Source organism: Caretta caretta, chromosome 7 (assembly GCF_965140235.1).
Source record: "Caretta caretta isolate rCarCar2 chromosome 7, rCarCar1.hap1, whole genome shotgun sequence".
Lineage (NCBI taxonomy): Eukaryota > Metazoa > Chordata > Testudines > Cheloniidae > Caretta > Caretta caretta.
In genome coordinates, this window is record NC_134212.1 from 117,099,013 (window position 1) to 117,118,884 (window position 19,872).

Genomic DNA, 19,872 nt, shown 5'->3' on the forward strand with positions numbered 1-19,872 from the left:
ACCAACAAACTTTTATAAGGATCAGGTCAGGATCTGTATTATGAAGAAGTTAAACTCTCTGGCTATTGCAGGATTTTCTACTGTTTTAGACCAAAATGGTGTATCCCAATTCTACTTCTCTAACGCAGAAGCCCCTTACTAGAAATATTTTACACGCCCTATTAAGCCACACTGACAAACATCCAACAAGTTAATGCACTAGTTTCTGGTTTCTAAAAACCAGTGTACTGTAACCACTGTATCAGAACTTCAAATCCACTTTATTATTTTGCAAGAAGAGGACTCTAGATGTTTATCTACATCTTCCTTTAAAAAAATCAAATCATATGTTTTCAGTGTGTGATCTATAATAAATGTTCGGCTACGGAGTAGTTGCGGTAAATCTTCTAAAAGAACCTTCTCCCTTTTGCTAGAATTGAAGGAACCTTTTAATGCATTTACGCACGCTCCAAAGTATAAGAACAGAATTTCAGCTCAGGCAACACCCATCTCTCTTTTTCCCACCTGTATTTTTCCCTTAGTCACGTACATGTAGGAGTTTATTTCACATGCGGTATATGCTCAAAGCATTTTGGTTGCTCTTGGTCTTATAATAGGGACAAGCATTTCCACGTCTATGCAGTTTAAAAAATACCAGATGAAGACCAGCTTCTTTCAGTGTAACATAATCCAAAAATGTATGAAATTTAAAACAGAAAGATTGTTTATCCCAGCTGTAAATGTGTTGACACACACACCGTGCAAGGAGAAAAAACTTGCTCGGGTGCTGGTGACAGTGTGTCAAACAACATTACAAAAAGAGAGAGGCAAGTTACAGTTGTGTGTGACTTAGACAGCAATTGGAACAGAGAATTTCAAACTGCCTTGATGTTTCTGCTACAAAAAACGTGCCTCCCACTCCTCCCAAGCTTTTGCAAAGTTGTGAATTTTGCATACTTAAGGTCTCAAGTGCATGCTACTTAGCATTTGCTGCCAAAAGATTGAGTTTCCAACTCTCAAAATACTCAGCGTCAGGGATTTTACAAATATACACAGTATCTGTGCTCTCAGTTGTTAAGAGTTTGACATGGCCAGAGACTTTAGACCTCTATTAATTTGTAGATCACATGCAATGTGGTACAACATTATTAGGGGTTTTCTTACTCTCTCATTTTGCTCTTGACATTGAATTGAGAAACTATAACCTTCTTTAAGGGCCTGATCCAGAACCCTGAAAAGTGGAGGGGCATATTTCCACTGACTTCAAGGGGCTTTGGATCAGGCCCAGAATGAGCAAGGGTTTGCTAGCCCAGATGTTCGGCCAAATTCACTGTTAGTGAAAATGGCCACAACTTCAATGGAGTTACACCTTTTATGCCAGTGGTAAAGTTGATCTCTTGTTTCTGGTTAAGTCATCGGCAACTATAGACAGCCTTGATTAAATATATTCATGGACATGCTTTCTGCATTGCAACTTGCTTTGCTGCAGAGACGAGCATAAAATCAATGATGAACCACCAGAAAAAATAAATGTGTTACTGAGTTAAAAAAATGGGAGAGAGAAATTAAAAGGAACCATTTATAAGCAAAAGAGACGTAGGTTTTTCAGAGATGTTTTGAAGGCAGTAAATTAGGTGCTGCTGCAGTGTAGAAGCTTCTAGCAACAAGAGATCCGTGCAAAGAGGCAGGAGAGAGACAGGAGTCCACCCCAGAAGTTAATTTAAACAAGAAGGAATACATACAGAGACAGTGAACTTTAGCATTTTTCTGTCCAGAATATATTTAGTTGATGTACAGTTACTTTAAAAAAAATGTTTTTCTTGATAAATTTCAATGCACACAAAAACAAGCAACTGAAATGATGACAGGCACCATCGTAGGAGTTCTAGAAAGACAATGAGTTATCGGCAAAAGGAGGAAGATATGGGAAGCTACCTCTCCATTATATTCCTGTCACCAATACTACCATATGATTGAACAAAATGTCCCTGGGAAGAATAATTTTTGGAATAAAAACTACACACGCACACACACATATATAGGCAGACAGGTATGCAGCTATATCTATCTATCCCTGTATGTAATGTACACAAATGCCTATTATACACATTTTTAAAACTATTTTCATATGTGTAGAATGGATGGTGTGTTATGTTCTAAAGGACTCTATTCATACCAATCTGAGATTATTTATATTACTCCTATGGGGCTTTGCCCGTTCTAAGGTCATATGGACAAACCATTATACCTTGGCACACCGCGTATTCCTTACTTATGCAGTTTGTCACATGGTTAACACCTGAAGATATATTATGTTTATAATTACACATCCACACGGAACATGTTATAGAGAACAGAAAATGTGACATGTATGTGCACACACATTATAACATACATAGTGTGTGAACAGTGTGTATACATTTTACACCCTATATGTGAAGGTATTAACCATGTGATAAACTGCAGTGTTCCATAAGTAAGGAATACATGATGGTGTGGCATGGTATAAAGGTTTATCAGTAGATGTTTAGAGTAGGTGAAACCACTTATGAGCAATATGAATCATTTAAATTAGTGCTAATATGGGTATTTTTTACACACACATATAGGGCTCAATCCTGTTCCCCTAAAAGTCTATGATTTAAGCAGGAGCAAGCCCATAAACAAGTCCTTTTTAGGACCCATGATGGATCAGCTGATTTCACTGACCATGCTTTAATGGGTTTAGGAAGAGTAACACCTTCAGCAGCCTAAGCCTTCATGATACATGCTCTACTCCTATCATTATTAATGTTTTAGATACTTCTTTCCCTTTTAAGTGGCGGGGGTGAAAAAGTTTTTTTTTTTCCAAGAAGACTTTTGTTCTTTGAACATCAAGCTCATGACTTCGCCTGTTCCTTCAACTGTTTATGATCTTGTCACAAGAAATAATGAAGGGGGCCACTGTTAGGGCAATCAAGTCTAAAGACTAAGACCATATTGGCTAGTGAGGTATGGAGAAGATTTTTACCTTAAGTTTCCAAAGCATCCTAATAAGAATGTGGAGAGTGTCTCTGTGGAGGTAAAAGGATCCTCTTAGGGTCCTGAACTAGAACTTTGAATTTCTCAGTCAACCTGTAGGCATCGGTGATAGAACCAGTGGTGCTGGGGGTGCTGCCGCACCCCCTGGGTGAAAGTGGTTTCCATCATGTACAGGGTTTACAGTTAGGTTCAATGGCTCTCAGCACCCCCACAATACAAATTGTCCCAGCACCTCTGCCTGTAGGGAACGCTTCACCCCCAGTCCCCATGAACCAAACGCTACAGGGTTCACACTATTCCACAACACTTTCATGTTTTGCCTGAAATATAAATTCTCTTGCTTAAACATTTTACTATAGCAACTGAAAGCCTAGGCTCCCATTGCATTCAATGCCACCTGCTTTAACCAAAGGACAGCAGAACCTCGCTAGCATGCACTTTGCTGATCATACGCTCTCATACAAGTCACTGGTCAGCAAATGGTTAATCGAGTGCTGCAGTTAAGACTTCATTGCAAAGCTTTTACAAAACATCACAGAATATTTACTCCATATATTACAAGTGTTGTTATAAATAATTAAAACTTGTCCACAAAATGCCTGAGGGAAAGTCTAATTATAACAAAACCTACACCCACTGTGTTAACTTGCTAATTTGTTAATCCTCTCAGGCCTTCAGCCAGCACATCAGTAGTCCCACTGAAGTCAGGGAGACTTCTCAAGGGCTTAACTTTAAGCAATACTTAAATTCTGTGCTGGGCTGAGGTCTCAGTCAGGAGGAGTTAATGAGGTTCTACTCTACAGTATTCAAGAGAGAGATGTTTACTTTGTATCAGAATTCACTCCAGTGTTTGAACTTACTCTGAGAAAAAGTGTTTGGGAAAGGCAAAAATGTTGGTGGTGACATGTCCACACCCTCAGTTTAGAGGAGATAATCTTGCAGAATAAGATAAGGATCTCTTCATGCTCCATTAAGCTATGGACCTCCTCAATATCAAGTGCAGCAGGGAACAGCTGAGTCGCATACAATGTCGATATGACGTTCACTTGTCCAATGCAGTTAATCTGAAAGCACCTAAAGATTTTAGACCTGATATGAAATTACAGACAAGGGTCCAATACTTAGAAGTAAGTGAATTCTCATGACCCACAGACACCGTGACCTTTATTATTATGCCCAATGCCATGGTATTAGCTGGTGTGTGAGAGTAATTCTATTCATAGTAACAACAAATCATTGCATCTTAGTCGCTGTCTCAGAGTTTGGAGATCAGTTAACATGAATCTTGTCATATATCTCAACATTCCCGACCCAATGTTTGCTTTTGTTTGAAAGATAAAACAACCCCAATCTATCTGTCTTGACTTTTATCCTGACATAGTTCTTCAGAACAGGTATCGTATGATGCAAAGAAATGTTAAGTAAATATTTAATTCCATAAAAGACCACTGGTGATCAAGTAAGTGTGGTGAAGGGTGCAAAAAAAGGTACAGCACCAAGACACTGGAGTAAACCTGTAAGCATAAGGTTGGACAGAGTAGCGTACAAGGAAAAGCGACTGGGAATAGGGAGTGACTTTTCTTCCTTGCCCTTTAGTTTGATCAAGTAATTCCCCTTTTTGAATCCCTTTATTGGCTTCCTAGCCAATATCATGCCAAATTTAAGTTTCTTACCATCTTCAAAGATTTACAGAACTCTGCCCCTCCATGCTTTGCCTCCCTTGTCAAGTTTCATATTAACCCCTGTCACTGTCACCCATCTGTGAGATTTTCACACAAAAATAGATTCATAGAGTTTCAGGCCAGAAGGAACTATTAGATCATCTAGTCTGACCTCCTGTATATCACAGACCATTAAATTTCACCCAGTTACCCTGATATTGAGCTTAATAACTTGTATTTGGCTAAAACATATCTTTCAGGGAAGTATCCAGTCTTGATATGAAGACAGCAAAAAGACGGAGATTCCACCACTTCCCTTGATAACTTGTGCCAGTGGTTAATCACCCTCACTGTTAAAAATGTGTGCCCTATTTCTAATTTGAATTAACCTGGCTTCCACTTCCAGCAACTGATTCTTGCTATGCCTTTCTTTAGATTAAAGAGCCCTTTACTACACAGTATTTTCTCTCCAATGAGGTATTTACACACTCCGATCTAGTCACCTGACAATCATAGAATCATAGAATATCAGGGTTGGAAGGGACCCCTGAAGGTCATCTAGTCCAACCCCCTGCTCAAAGCAGGACCAATTCCCAGTTACATCATCCCAGCCAGGGCTTTGTCAAGCCTGACCTTAAAAACCTCTAAGGAAGGAGATTCTACCACCTCCCTAGGTAACGCATTCCAGTGTTTCACCACCCTCTTAGTGAAAAAGTTTTTCCTAATATCCAATCTAAACCTCCCCCACTGCAACTTGAGACCATTACTCCTCGTTCTGTCATCTGCTACCATTGAGAACAGTCTAGAGCCATCCTCTTTGGAACCCCCTTTCAGGTAGTTGAAAGCAGCTATCAAATCCCCCCTCATTCTTCTCTTCTGCAGGCTAAACAATCCCAGCTCCCTCAGCCTCTCCTCATAACTCATAACTCCTCATAACTCATAACTCCTCATAACTCCTCATAACAATCTTCTTTTTGATAAACTAAACAGATTGAGCTCTAAGTCTTTCTCTCTAGGGCATTTTCTCTAGCCTTCCATTAAAGTTTTTGGCTTTTTCTGGCACCCTCTCCATTTTTTCCAATATATTTTTTAAAATATGGGCACCAGAAGTGGGCACCAGAAGTGGAAGCAGTATTCCAGTGTCGCTTCCACCCATGCCATACACAGCCTACTCACTACTCTCCTGTTTATACACATTAGCCATTGTAACTACAGTATTGGACTCTGAGCTCATGTTGAGTTGCTTGTCTACTGTGAACCCTAAATCGTTTCCTGCATCACTGCTTTCCTGGACCCCATTCTGTAGCTGTGGCCTGCCTTCCTTGCTTGTAGATATATAACTTAGCATTTGGGTGTATTAAAATGTATTTTCTTTGATTGTGACCAGCTTACTGAGTGATCCAGAGCTCACTATATGATTGCCCTCTCCTCATCGCAACACCAATCTTTATGTCATCCACATAGTTTAGCAGCAGTGATTTTATATTTACTTCCAGGTCATTGATGAAAATGTTGAATAACATCAGGGCTAGTACTGACCCTTTGGAATTCCATTAGAAACATCCCCATTTGATGATGATTTCCCGTTGATAACTACTTTTTGAGATCTATCTGTCAGCCATTTAATGGGTACGTTATTGATAATATAGAGTGCAATTTCGTAGGCAAAATGCCGTGCAGCGCTACATCAGACATCTTACCAAATCTAAAAATACTGTATCTATGCAACTACCTTTATCAACAAAATTTGTGATCTCCTCAAAGAATGAAATGAGGTTTGTTTGACAAGACCTATTTTCCATAAAAACCATGCTGACCAGCATCTCCCAATTAATTTTCTTCACAATTTTCCTCGGCTCTGGGAAATTAACTGTTACGAAACACCAAGTATATATTACTGGTTGGGATTGCCATCTGTTTGCCCATATCAATGCTATCAGGTTACAATCACTGGTCCTGAGGCAACCACCAACTACTAGCCCAGTGATTAATTCTTCTTTATCTATTATAATGAAGTCTAAACTAGAGTTACCTCCTGGGTGCAATACCTTTTGTGTGAAAACATTATCTGTAATTTTTAAAAATTTTACTGACGTTTTACTATTGGCTTCATAAGATCGCCAGCACACATCTCCCAAACGGAAGTTCCCCATATCCATACATTTTTCTTTCCATACCTTACAGACAGTGCTTACACAGTAACTCATCCTGTTCTCTGGTTTGATCTGGTGCTCTATAAACAGACCACCATGAGTACCCTCGACTGGGTTTTGTTAGTTAGCACACTGATCCATGTGCATTCAAGATCTTGTTATTCTGAGTTACCAATAACTCTAAAACAGGCAACAGTGTCTTAAACATTGAGTGCCCTACCCATCCCTCTTCCACCCTCCCTCCCACAACCCTCTTGTGAAGCGGCATTGGCAGTATTACACTACAGGTGGGCAACATCAAGGAGCTACACCTAGTATCTTGGAGCCACATTAGAGCAAATTAAATAGGAGAAAGCAGCGTGGAGTAGGGGGGAAAGTATGGTACAGGTATAGGTCAACACTTCACCAATGCTTTGGTTCTAGCCAGAGTCAGTAATGATTTACAGTAGTGTTCATCTGCAGGTTATCTTGTGGCCTGTGAAAAATGAGTTGGTGGTTTCAGCTCAGATGCTAGCAGAAAAGAGTCCACAACACACAAAAAGTTACCCCCCCTCGGCTGGCACCCATGCTGGAGGTTGCAGCTAGGAGCCCAGGCCTGAACAGCCATGGAAAACGGCCATTGCTAGCCTGTCCAGGTCAAGGGGGAGGCTAGGGAGAAGCTTGCTATATCATTGGCCATATTGTACCTAGTCTGTGGATAAGTAGAGTGGAAGTGTGGTTGCATAGTTAATAACACTTAGTACTTTATATATCCAAAGCAATGTACAAACATTAACTATTTAAACCACACAACATCCCTTTGAGGCAGGTGGTATGTATCATTATTCCCATTTTACAGATTAACAGAACAGCTTTCCCATTTAAAGCACAGGACTGGGATGCAGAAACTTTGGGTTCTATTCCTGGCTCTGCATACAGGTCATTCTATACAGAAGTAAGTAAGGGAGACAGGAAGGATCAGCAAAACTAATTTGAGTGAATAGAGAAGAACTATTAAGTGGCAAAAAGCAGGTTAACAAAGCTAGCAAGGAGGAAAAAAATGAGAAATGGAGTAATGTAATGAAGTCACTTAGAAAACTCTGTAACATCGGCTATGATAGAAAAATAAGGGGATTGGACTGGCATTTTCCTATCAGAGACATACAACATTTTGGTTTTAACTGAAAGTTGGTGGAAAAGCGGTAAAAACTTGGGAAAGAGTTATTCAGAATGTAAAGGAGCAGAGAAACCTTATCTGTAAAGGAAGATTTGGAATTAATAGAGAAATCTTTGGTGGAATAGCAAGTGGGAAAGACTAATTATTGCCTGAAATTAAAAATAATATAGGGAATACATTGAAAGAAATTTGCAGGAGTAGTGTGGCTTTCTGCTGGCAGCAGCCAAAGGAATCCAAGAAGTGCATTAAGCCCTTTCTACATCTCTCTGCTGCCCATCCCACCCAACTAGCATCTGGCTCCCCTCTTTCCTTTAGGCATAATCTCTCCATGGTTGGTCAGAGAGTCTCCAGTGCTAGCCTTCCAAATTCCTCTCTCTCTCTGCCTGATTGATTCAATCCCACTTTTCATATCTGAGCGGGGGGGGGGGGAAAGTAATTTATGCATATACATCTTCAAATAAAAAACAAAGGGATGGAGATGCTAATCCCATAACTGTGTTTAAACTCCCCAAAGCATTCTGGGATACGGTCTGTATGGGATACTACGACCTGGCCTATACTAAAATTTAGGTCTACCTAGCTACGTTGCTCAGGGATGTGAAAAATTCACACCCCCGAGCAATGTAGTTAATCTGAGCTAAACCCTGGTTTACACATTGCTAGATAGATGGAAGAATTCTTCTGTTGATTTAGCTCCCACTTCTTGAGGGGGTGGATTTACTATAGTGATGGAAATACCCCTTCTGCTGTTGTAGCAAGTTGTAACCCACGCATCTCCTGGGTGTGGTGTTCTGTCCCATCTAGTGGCACCGAGACCACTTAGAGAGAGATTAATGAGTCTGCTCTACAGCCTTAGCTAAGGGTCAGATGGCTTTTAGCTCATGCAGTAGAGGCTCATGCATTTAGCTCCAGAGGTCCCAGGTTCGATTCCGCCCACCAACGACTGGGGTCTGTCGATGTTACATGTAGACTCAGCAGGGTACCCGCAGCTGTGCCGCTGTAGCACTTGTAGGGTAGCCAGACCCTGTGCTAAATAAAGCTGTATTGTAACCCATTCACATGGCTCAGATTTGAGTAGTGACAAATCTTGCAAGACCTTTTTTAAAAAATAATCTTGAGATGACCACAGTGTTTGTTGTAATGACTGGAAATCCAGTTTGATTTATCTACGAGAAAACAGCCGAGTCAGGAACTACTTCGCAACTCCAAGCCATGGTGAGTTGTTGAAATGTATGTTGCATATGTGTTTACCAAGCTTTAAGCAATCACTCGTGTGACGAAGATTTTGCTTCATACACTATTTCAGGTAAATGATCATATATTTGTGAATGATGAGTTTGTGCCAAGAACACTGGCATTCTCAAGATAACGAAAAGCAGTCGAAATAATCAACACCATTGCACCAGAATTTCAGATTCTGTGCTCAGTTACTAGGACACTGGCCGGTCTTGAGATACTTTAGGTCTGCAGAACCAACCAGCTTCCTGGGCTAGGTGGAACTGTGTAGGGCAGTGGCTCTCAACCTTTCCAGACAACTGTACCCCTTTTTTAGGAGTCTGTTTGTCTTGTGTACCCCCAAGTTTCACCTCACCTAAAAACTATTTGCTTATAAAATCAGACATAAAAATACACAAGTGTCACAGTGCACTACTACTGAAAAATTACTTACTTTTTCATTTTTACCATATAATTATAAAATAAATCAATAGGAATATAAATATCATACTTACATTTCAGTGCATAGTATATAGAGCAGTATAAACAAGTCATTGCCACTATGAAACTTTAGTTTGTACTGACTTCACTAGTGCTTTTTATGTAGCCTGTTGTAAAACCAGGCAAATATCTAGATGAGCTGATGTACCTCTTGGAAGACCTCTGCATACCCCAAGAGTTGAAAACCAATGGTGTAGGGGGTATCGTGTCGGGGAAGATGGTAGATCTGTGGATCCTGGGAGGTGGAATCAAGTCACAATTCCTATGACCCTCACATGCCAGGACATACTGCAACTGAACTAGCCCGTCCATTTGCCCCTGATTCTGGGTCCACATCATCTCCCATGAGGAGATAACAGGGGTCTCGGAAAAGCAACAGCAGGAGGGACAGGGATTTACTGACCCCCCCCCCCCCCTTAGAAGTGGGTCTTTGCTGAAGAGGCAGCCAGCAGGGAATGTAAAGTGGATGAGTAGGAGGCCTGCCACCCACTGAGAACAAGGGGCATTGTACGGGTTTCATTCAAGAGGGGAAGAGCAAGTGAGAAAGAAGAGAGAGTATCAAGCCCCAGGCCTCACCTCGGAATTCTACTGATCCACATACTCATTTTTATGTAACAGATCATAGCAAATCAGCCATCTCTGGTGCAATAATCTGCTATAACAAGCTTTTAGGGAAGCATGTACTCATTCTTCTGAATCTCAACAGGGCCAGTGACTGGGCATTTGCCTTACAGACACAACTTTGCGCTGCAAATGGTGTTCACATTGCTGCAGCCTTAAAACCTGCAGGGTGTGAGCGCCTGCAGATACAGCAGATTTCCATCTGTTGTCGTGATCAAGCTGTGGCTGTCAATCCCCCGGGCTTCACGGGAAAGCCTGGTGTTACCAATCAGCTTGGCCTGCTGCACACACGCCACACAGCAGTAAACCATAACATGATGTTTTTTACAAGGGCAGTGGATTTAAAATTGCCCTCCTTAATTCAAACAACACAGGGCCATTAGACCCCCGCCAAAAAATGGATGAGGGGGGATGTATTTATTGCTCATGGGAGATGTGTGTAGCTAAGATAAAGATACTTTGTATTTCTGAAAACTTGATGCACATTGGCCAAGTGTAGTAACAATTAATTAGCCATGTACACTAAAAATCACTGCATATGGGCACAGAAGGGCGACAGGTGGGAGAGGCAGGCAGACAGTTATCTTTTAGAGTGTGAAGTTTGTATTTCATTCATGCTATTTGTGAAACAGAATAACATTAGCAACTAGTCATGAGGCCACAGTTTAGGAAATTACATCACATATTTGGCGATAAGTGCAGGATATAAATAACCCGGCATAGCAAACCTTTCATAGAAACAGACGTAAAAGGGGATTCACTTGCCCCTGTGCAATTCACGCTGCAAAAGTTACACATCTCTCCTTGTTAGTTTCCCAAGAATCAAGGAGGAGTGAGCAAGATTTGGAATGTAAGCGAACACACAAGAAGCATAGCAGAGGACAGCAACAAGCTGTAGAGCGTATTGGGGAAGGTTAATCCGGTGCATTATAAAAGCACATACCCAAGATTGTACAAACACAAATAATTTGTTCCCATTCACACCATTCCACTATTTAAAGCAGTTAAAGGAATAGAAAACATGCATGTTAATCTGTAGCATTACATTTGTGATGAGGATGAAGTACAAGTGACCCCCTGATGAAAAAGCACCCACTGTCAAGCACTACAATAGAAACATAATTTGTTTTCCCTCCTACTTTAGTTAGGAGCCATCCATTTACAGTTCAATACTTGGGGCCCAGTTCTGCAAACACCTACACACATGAGTAATTTTTCCTCAAGCAAAATAGTCCCACTGACCTTAATGGGACTACACCTGTGTGTAGCTGCTTTCAGGATAGGGCCCGTGAAGTGAAAAACATTCAAAACAACCTCTGCACAAAGAAACATTTGTTGTGTCTCGTGACTTTCTAATCTAGTGGCTCAGGAGTTGCAGACACAGGCATGTGTAGATTGCTGCAAGACACAGGGCACTGGCCCACATACCTGTCAACAACTATTGCCCATGTGTATCACATGATCATTCATTAAAGGGGACTATGTGGCTGAGAAGTTTTCACCAGCTGCTGACATAAAGCTGGTATAATTCTATCAGCAATTGAACCTTTAAGCTAAGGACATCATGGCTACAGAGCCCCATGTACGTTGAGCGTATCGACTCATAACCAAAAATTCCACATGAGAAGAAATATTGTTGGGAAATACATTTTTTCCCAGATGGGGTTTTGGAACTTTTTCTTCTTTCGCTGCCCTTACACACCTAAGTGTGGCTGTTTGCACCCTCAGTGGTGTTCCTGAAGACTGCCACAAATTACTCCCGCCCTCCTGGAAACATGATCATAACTCTTTTCAAAGAGACAAATAAATTACCAATAAAAATACTTTGCACCTCTCTAACACATAACATGAAAGGCTCATAAAGCAAAGTTGGGGGCTCTTGTTAAGGAACATGATATTTTGAAGCATTCCCATCCTCGTGCTGTCCAGTTCATGAGAACTGAGCTTTCAATTTGAAATTAGCTTTCCCACATAACACAGTCTGCATGGCTGGTGCTACCCTCCCAGAACTGAGCCTGTGCTATTTCAGACTTCTCTAGGGCCTTCTTTCTTTCCAAGAATTGCAAAAATACTTTGATAATAATCCTTAATTTTGTTTTATAGGACAGCTCTGTGTTGGTAGGTATTATAATCCAGTATTATAATATACATTTTACAGGTGAGAAAAATTGATGCACATAGAAATTAACTGACTCACCACAGGAACAGAACCCAGGGATCTTGACTCTAGCCACTAGACCATGATTTTTCCCTACATAAATCTGTTCAGCACACTAATGCCTATCTACCCACAGATTTTGCTATCTATCTTACAGCAGGCCTTCTTCAAGTAAACAAAGATGGCTATAAAATGGCAATAAAAATGATAAAAGGTTTAGAAAACCTGACCTATGACTTGGCCAAGGACTAAAATTATTTGTCTTTTTATTTTATGTCTTTGGATATAAAAAACAATGAAAAAACCCATATGCATTAGTTTAGGCATTGTAACAGCTAATTAAATAGCGCGATCACATAACAATAACCCCCCCCAACCAGCAGCATAAGACTAATTCATATGCAAGAAACAAATTAACCAAGCAGAAACCCAGTATTAGAGATTTTGCAGGTGCTATATGTAACCAATATGATGTTTTCCTGCAATATCTTTGACAAACCTGACTGAACTAATTTAAACTTCACTGAATTAAGTTTAAGTATCTTTAGAGCCCACTGAATTAAAAATGCAAAGTTTATTTATTATTGGGGGATTGTATGTAACATCTCTGGAGAGGAGACTTGGCCAATGTAAATCTTGGGAAGGGTCATGAGCTTCAAAGGACTATTTTAAACAATGTGTCAGACAAACAAAGTTAAGTAGGGTTCCTAGGAGATACCTGGGGGAGGTGAATGCAAATTACCATCTCTGATTATGCAAAGACCCAACTTTTGGAAGCTTTGCCCTGAGAAAATCAGAGGGCTGATTATTCACAGTCTCTGCGGATCAAAGACCCAAACTGTAGGAAAGACACAAATTCATGGGTGTGCTTGTTCTAAGCTAGCAGCTGTTACGGACTTGTGACCACAGAAACCCCTTGGGGTGTTGGCAAGAGCCCTTGTTGGGGCTGGGGTGATCTCTGGTAAGCTTATTAGCATGTGTGTAGGTTCTTTTATTGTTTTAATGTGTTTTTCTTGGTCATGCTTTCACCTTACGAATAAATGTGCTTGCTCAGAAAGGGCTGCGTGTTAACTTATACCTGTGGGCGATTACATTGTTTATAGCCTCTGGGGAGAAAAGCAAAGCAGACCTGCTTAGGCACTTTGACTGGCTGGGAAATTCACAGTGTGGGCAAGGAACCATGCATCTTGGAACTACCCCAGTCAGAAGGGAGTGACACACGTGTCTTCACCCAAGACAGGTGACTACTGGGGAGCTGGAAGCCTGAGAGTGGATGCCCTCATTGGACCATGGAGGGGGAATACTGATGCAGTTGCCCTGAACTGTGATACTACAGTGGAGGGAAATAATTGTTTCTTTGCTTTGTGCATTGCACAGCCAGAATTTTAGCATGTGATCTAAAAAATTTTATACGGCAACCTATCAGCTTTGGCATCAACTTCTGCCATTGGTGCACTACCTGTCCTCCTTCATGCTTCATATTAATTTTGTCTGTTTTGCTGTTTGCACTTCTCTTGTGCTCTAGTAGTCGCATTGCAGAAAGTAACATACAATTTTTACTCAAATACAAAAGAAATCCAAAAAAAGAAATCTTTAAAGTAGACTTCATCAGGGTTGCTGCCTATTTTTAGACAATATGGCACAGAGATGCACTGAAGTGTTCACTAGCTTGGACATAGGTCACATTAAGTGTCATACAGCCAGTATTTTGTCAGTACCACAGACCACCTGCAGTCTGGATAATTTATTGCCAGAGACAACTGTTTATTACAGCCCAGCAGACGTGCATTTAACACTTTCCTCTCACTTCTAAAGCTTCCTAACAAATATTACACCAATGACCTCCAGGGTGTGTCTCAGCTATGAATTTTAATCCTTATGCCCACAGAAATGTACAACTGAAGTGCTGACTGAAGAGATTTACAAGCTTTCCATTGCCACTCAAATCCTCAAGCTGAAAGTACCAGTTATGCAAACTGTGCCAAAACAGCAAGGGAAATTTCCTGATGACAGTGGATAAGTTATCCACAAAATGAAACAAACCCATCTGCAGAATCACTTGCAAGTTCAAGGCTGGGTTTGACCTGCTGAGTGCTGATTTTGTGTGCTGTTGAACAGGGGCTGCCTTTCACCCCAGAGGGAGCCACACTTCATTGTCAGCTAGACATTTCAATCCCATAATAATAATTAATTATTTGAGGTCAATTCCTTCCTCCACCCCTTTGTGTAATGCATATTTAGAATATGACATGTGACCGATCCGATTTTAAATCTGTATTGTGCCTAGCAATTCTTGGCAATATCCAAATATCAGTGTTTGCAGTACCTGTTTCAAGACAAAATAAGTCTGTGTGGGGATCATTTTAGTAAATAAAAAGGGGATTGGGATTTCTTTGTTGGTTGGTTTGTTTTTAAAATCTGAGCAGACACACTGATTCCTACCAACTTTTAAAGAAATTGTTTAGTGAAGAGCACTGCACTTTAAGCTTTTACTGACATGACTCACTGCAAATCAGCTTCCATCATCTGAGGGCATAATGTAGTAAAATCTCATTCTGTCAGCAAGTTAGTGGCAGAACGGTCAGGGAGGTGTCATTTCATTTGTAAAAATCTACACAATCGTAATTTCAACTGTCACCCCCTCTGCAGCATGGCTAGGGAAACTCACTGCCCTCCCCCAGTTCCAGGTTCTCCGGTTGGTGGAGATGTTGATAATACGTCACTGGAAATGGGTTGAGTTGGAGATCATTCAAAAACCTGCAAACACAATGGTATCAAACATGACAAACCTAGAACAATTATGTAGATACGTATTCAAGAAAATGTTTAAAAATCAACTTTTTAAAATTATGCCTTAACACAGGGATGCATCACTTACATTCAAAAAAAAAAAAAGACATTGAGCATTGGTAATGCTAGGGAAGTTAGCTTTGACGTGTAGGGTGGAAAACATTTATTCATCAAAGTCATCATCAGCGTCATCTCCATCTAGGGCACCACGGCTAGACCCATCACACTGATGCTCATCCATACTGTACTTACACATCTCTGCGACAAGGCAGGTTGCTGGCTGCACATTTGCAGGGTAGTGAGCACCTGGTCTTTGCACACAAGCATTTGATTAGCTGGAGGATTGATTCAGGAGCGTATGGTATATCATACATAACTGGTGTGATCAGTTCTTGCTCCAAGACCCATCCATGCCTGATAAGGGAGTGTAGTTCTGGATGTGCTTGATTATCCTGGAGCCACTCCACTGCTTGATAATTTGCCCTCCTGATAGCAGGTGTAAATGTACCCCTTGTCGGTGGCAATTCTTCTCCCATTTGTCTGCTTTTTAGAAGACATCCACCAATGTAGCTCTGCAAATGTCATAATGTTGGTCTTCAAATGGTAAATTCAGTATATGAATGCCTCTAGCATATTTATGACCTCATTAGTGACCATCTTGGCTGTTCCAAGCATGTTCAGAGTGAGGAGAGAGTTTTTGGAGGCTGAATCAAACACCTTCATGTAAAATAATTTGGTCTTTCCAGCCAACCTTCCAGTAGTTGCACATCCTGAATGGGCGTGGAAACTTGGCAGCTTGGCAGCTTTTCATGGTCCAAAAGATAGGAATATATCTCTGAGGGATATACAGTGATTCTCTTCCCTAGCAGTAGGCACAAAAGCAAAATCTTGTGGCAGTCTCAGGTAGCATCTCAAGGAGATCACTAGAACATCTGTGTCTTGTGCAAAAACCCGGAGTTTAGCAGCACCTCTCCCTGTGGCTTTGATGGCATTCAAGATAATTTTAGTGCCAGCCTCCTCATGGGAACTACAAAGAAACCCCACTGAACAGTACGAAGCAGCAGCTTTGTTATGCCATGCAACGATGAAATTCTTCAAGCAATTCTCCGCATGCTGACGTGCTTTTCCTGCAAGGTTAACTCATCCTTTGTGCGAGTTTGAGACAGCAGCTTCTTCATTGTGACATTGGCAACGTTCATGGAGTCAGCGATTTCATATTGAACAGGTGCAATACCCTGGAGTCTTTTATTTCTGGCACTGGTTTTAATTGATTCCTCCGCATGTGTGTCAAACATGAGGAGGACTTCATTATAGGTCCGGTATTAGATATAGACTAGTATTAGTAGAGATTACACGTACACTGCACAGATCTCATGTATATGTTGGAAATCTGTCTCTCAGGCAAGGACTCGCACACAAGGCTTTGTGATAAAATCAGAGCTTTGTGCACCACTTGCTTCCGGTAAGTGCTGATGTCACTGCGATCACCAAGCACTTCTTAAAGTAGCAGTACAGGTCTCGTGCTATTATTTTTTGAGGTCCAGCATCAGCTATGGATCCCTGGAAACTCCCACATCCTGAAGGACACAAAGTGTTTACATCAAAATTTAGCAGCTGCTAACAGTCTTCATAGTACCGTTGACATCAGCATTTTCTTCAGTGCCACATCTCTGCAGCTTTTAAGGAAACGTGCTCTCTTTCATTTCTGTGAATAGGACTGCTAAAAAAAACCCCACTATAGCCATATCCCAAAGCTCGTCTTCAATAAGTGCTTTAAGGGCCTTTCTGCTAAGCATTTGTTCTTCTTCAATCCTTTTCAAAGCACACACTTCTCTGGACGTAGCCTTTGCACTGGCCATCACTACCATTCTCCCATCCACTAGAACCTCTGTGAGGCAACTTATGAACTCCAGCTGAGTCACACCCTTGTAACAGTAAAATCAGTATTTCTTTCTGTTGCTTTTGCATTCTGATGCAACACATTACATACATTCTTGGTGCAGCACACAATATGATATGCAATATTGTATTCATGGGCATCTTTTGGGTCAATGCACCCACTTAACTTTACCTTCCAGTGACTGCTTCATACAGTTTCCCATCTGTCTCATGTGATTTTACTCATGTAACTGTGCTTTACAGATGCCTTCGGGATTCTGGCTTACCACAGAAGAAGCAGGTGTCATTCTCGAAACGGAGGCCATGGGACCTAGCATAAGGTGAGTCTCACCCACAGCTGCCTCTTGTCCCAGCATCTTCAATCTTTTCTTGATGCTTGATGAACTTTTTCACCAGTCTTGCCAAGTTCAGTTTATGGGTGCACTTCTTATGGCAAGTAAGGTGCTGCCAGGCATTGTATTTAACCAGGTCCTCCGCAGTGACATTCTCCAAAGATTCAGCAATTAGTCAGTTCTCTATGTCTCTCCATTGATGCCTAAAAATGATCAAGACCAAAGTACAAACAAGGATTTTGTAATAAATTACTTTGGGCTTTGAATTACTTGTGTTATGTTTATTGTGAAAAGGCATGGCCGCACATGCAGAAGGAAGGCCAGGATCAGAGAAGAATGGAAGACCTGTTGTGATCGGCGCAATCTACATGCGGGCTGAAGGACCAACTGATAGAGGTGATGTACTGTATGTCATGTAACGATGTGCATACCATTTGCAGAGGGATTCCAGTAATTTTTGGCTGGATGCTGACATCTTAATCAGTGCCTCATTGCAACTCTTTTGTAATAATAAACAAAGCTAATAATACCACTGAACTGCTTCTTTTTTTTTTGCCCAAGATTGCAAATCAGCCTGAAGCACTCCTTCCATTTATAGTCATCTGTAACATTAAAAAAAATCAATCAGGTATCATATTCTGAGCATTAACCAATGCCACAGGATGGTCAGTCAAGAGTCATGATTTAACTTTGTGAAGGCTGCATGTTGGACCTATGTTTGACCATGATTCAATACTTGTATTAAACTATAATTAAAAATACAATGATTTTTAAACCTTTTCTCGAATATATATCTATATAATTGTTCTCAGTTTGTCATGTTTGGTATCATTGTGTTTGTGGGTGAAAGGGCTTTCTAATGATACCCAACTCAACCCATTTCCAAAGACACTGTATGATCGAAATTGCCACTATCCAGAGGACCTGGGAGTTGGTGGGGGGTGGAGAGGCATTGAGTGTCCCGTCCCTCACACTCCCACCACGCTGCAGAAGGTGACACCACTGAAATTGTGATTCTGTAGATTTTTACAAATCAAATCACTGAATTACACATGTTCCCAGACCAACAGCTCTACCCACTTCTGCCTGGATGTGGTCATTAGAGAACAACATGAGCACATCTGGAGAGTGGGGGACACATGTCCTCACACCTTCCATAAACAGGTTACTATACAGCAGTGTGGATCAGCTTTAGGGTCAGGAAAGTGGGTGCTACCTGGAGTAACAATTCCCGGGGGCCAGTAAAACTGATCTGAGGCACAGGAATCATTATTAAGCTCTACAGGTGATGAAACTTTGAATTCTGCAGTGCAGTGTGACTTTAGAGCCTGCCACCAAAGAAATTCCAAAGAGAGGACTCGTTTTCTTGCGTTAGCAAAGCATCACTGTGACACAGGAAATAAGCAAGAAACTTTAGCAAACTGCTTAGAGGCTGGAACATGATTGTACGTATCAAAACAAAAGTAACTTTAATTTTCAGTCTTACCAAGTAATACAAATAATGAGTAAATTGCAGCAGGAAGGGCAATACCAACATAACTCTGTTTCTATGTGTTATGAGAGACTGCTGTAGGAAATAAAACAGTGAATTTGCAAAAAGAAAAGGAGTATTTGTGGCACCCCAGAGACTAACCAATTTATCTGAGAATAAGCTTTCGTGAGCTACAGCTCACTTCATCGGATGCATACTGTGGAAAATACAGAAGATGTTTTTATACACACAAACCATGAAAAAATGGGTGATAAATTTTTTCATGGTTTGTGTGTATAAAAACATCTTCTGTATTTTCCACAGTATGCATCCGATGAAGTGAGCTGTAGCTCACGAAAGCTTATGCTCAGATAAATTGGTTAGTCTCTAAGGTGCCACAAGTACTCCTTTTCTTTTTGCAAATACAGACTAACATGGCTGAAACAGTGAATTTGGTTTCCCTTCAGTTAGCAGAATTTGTTCAGTTGTAGATTGTTAATAATTAGATTGCCTGCCTCCATTTCCAGAACCTTTCCTGCTTTCTCTCTCTATAATTGATCTCCATAATAGTGAAATCAGATATCATCCTGAATCCAAATCAGATACACAGTTTAGCCTGGAATTCACTCAACCCAAACAATCTCTTAACAACAACAACAACAAACCCTGGAAGTTTTGTACAAATGCTCTATACTTGAACTGACAAAAAAAGGAAACATCATTACTAGCAAGATCTAATCCAAAACACTTACTGAAGATCACAACCATTTCAACAGTATTTCTCACTGAAATGCAATTTGTTAAACATGTTCTGCACAAAGGAAAGTGCTAGATGGGCCATATTTGAAATTATTTTAAATATATAAAGCAATTTTTTCAGCTATTTCTTTTTAGCCACAAGAGTCCATTATGTAT

The 19,872-nt window shown here is 40.7% G+C and overlaps 1 protein-coding gene across 3 annotated transcripts in view; it reads right to left on the reverse strand.

The window, feature by feature from the left end:
- The window catches only part of RBM20 (RNA binding motif protein 20), a 164,594-nt gene that overhangs the window by 71,283 nt on the left and 73,439 nt on the right, over positions 1-19,872 (reverse strand). The window contains exon 1 of one of the 3 annotated variants that reach the window (XM_048856269.2): positions 15,508-15,868. The exons of the other annotated variants lie outside the window; for them this stretch is intronic. Within the exon in view, the coding sequence (XP_048712226.2) occupies positions 15,508-15,791 (284 nt within the window). The 5' untranslated portion in view covers positions 15,792-15,868. Of the gene's footprint in view, positions 1-15,507; positions 15,869-19,872 lie in introns of those variants that run through there. 3 annotated transcript variants of the gene reach the window in all.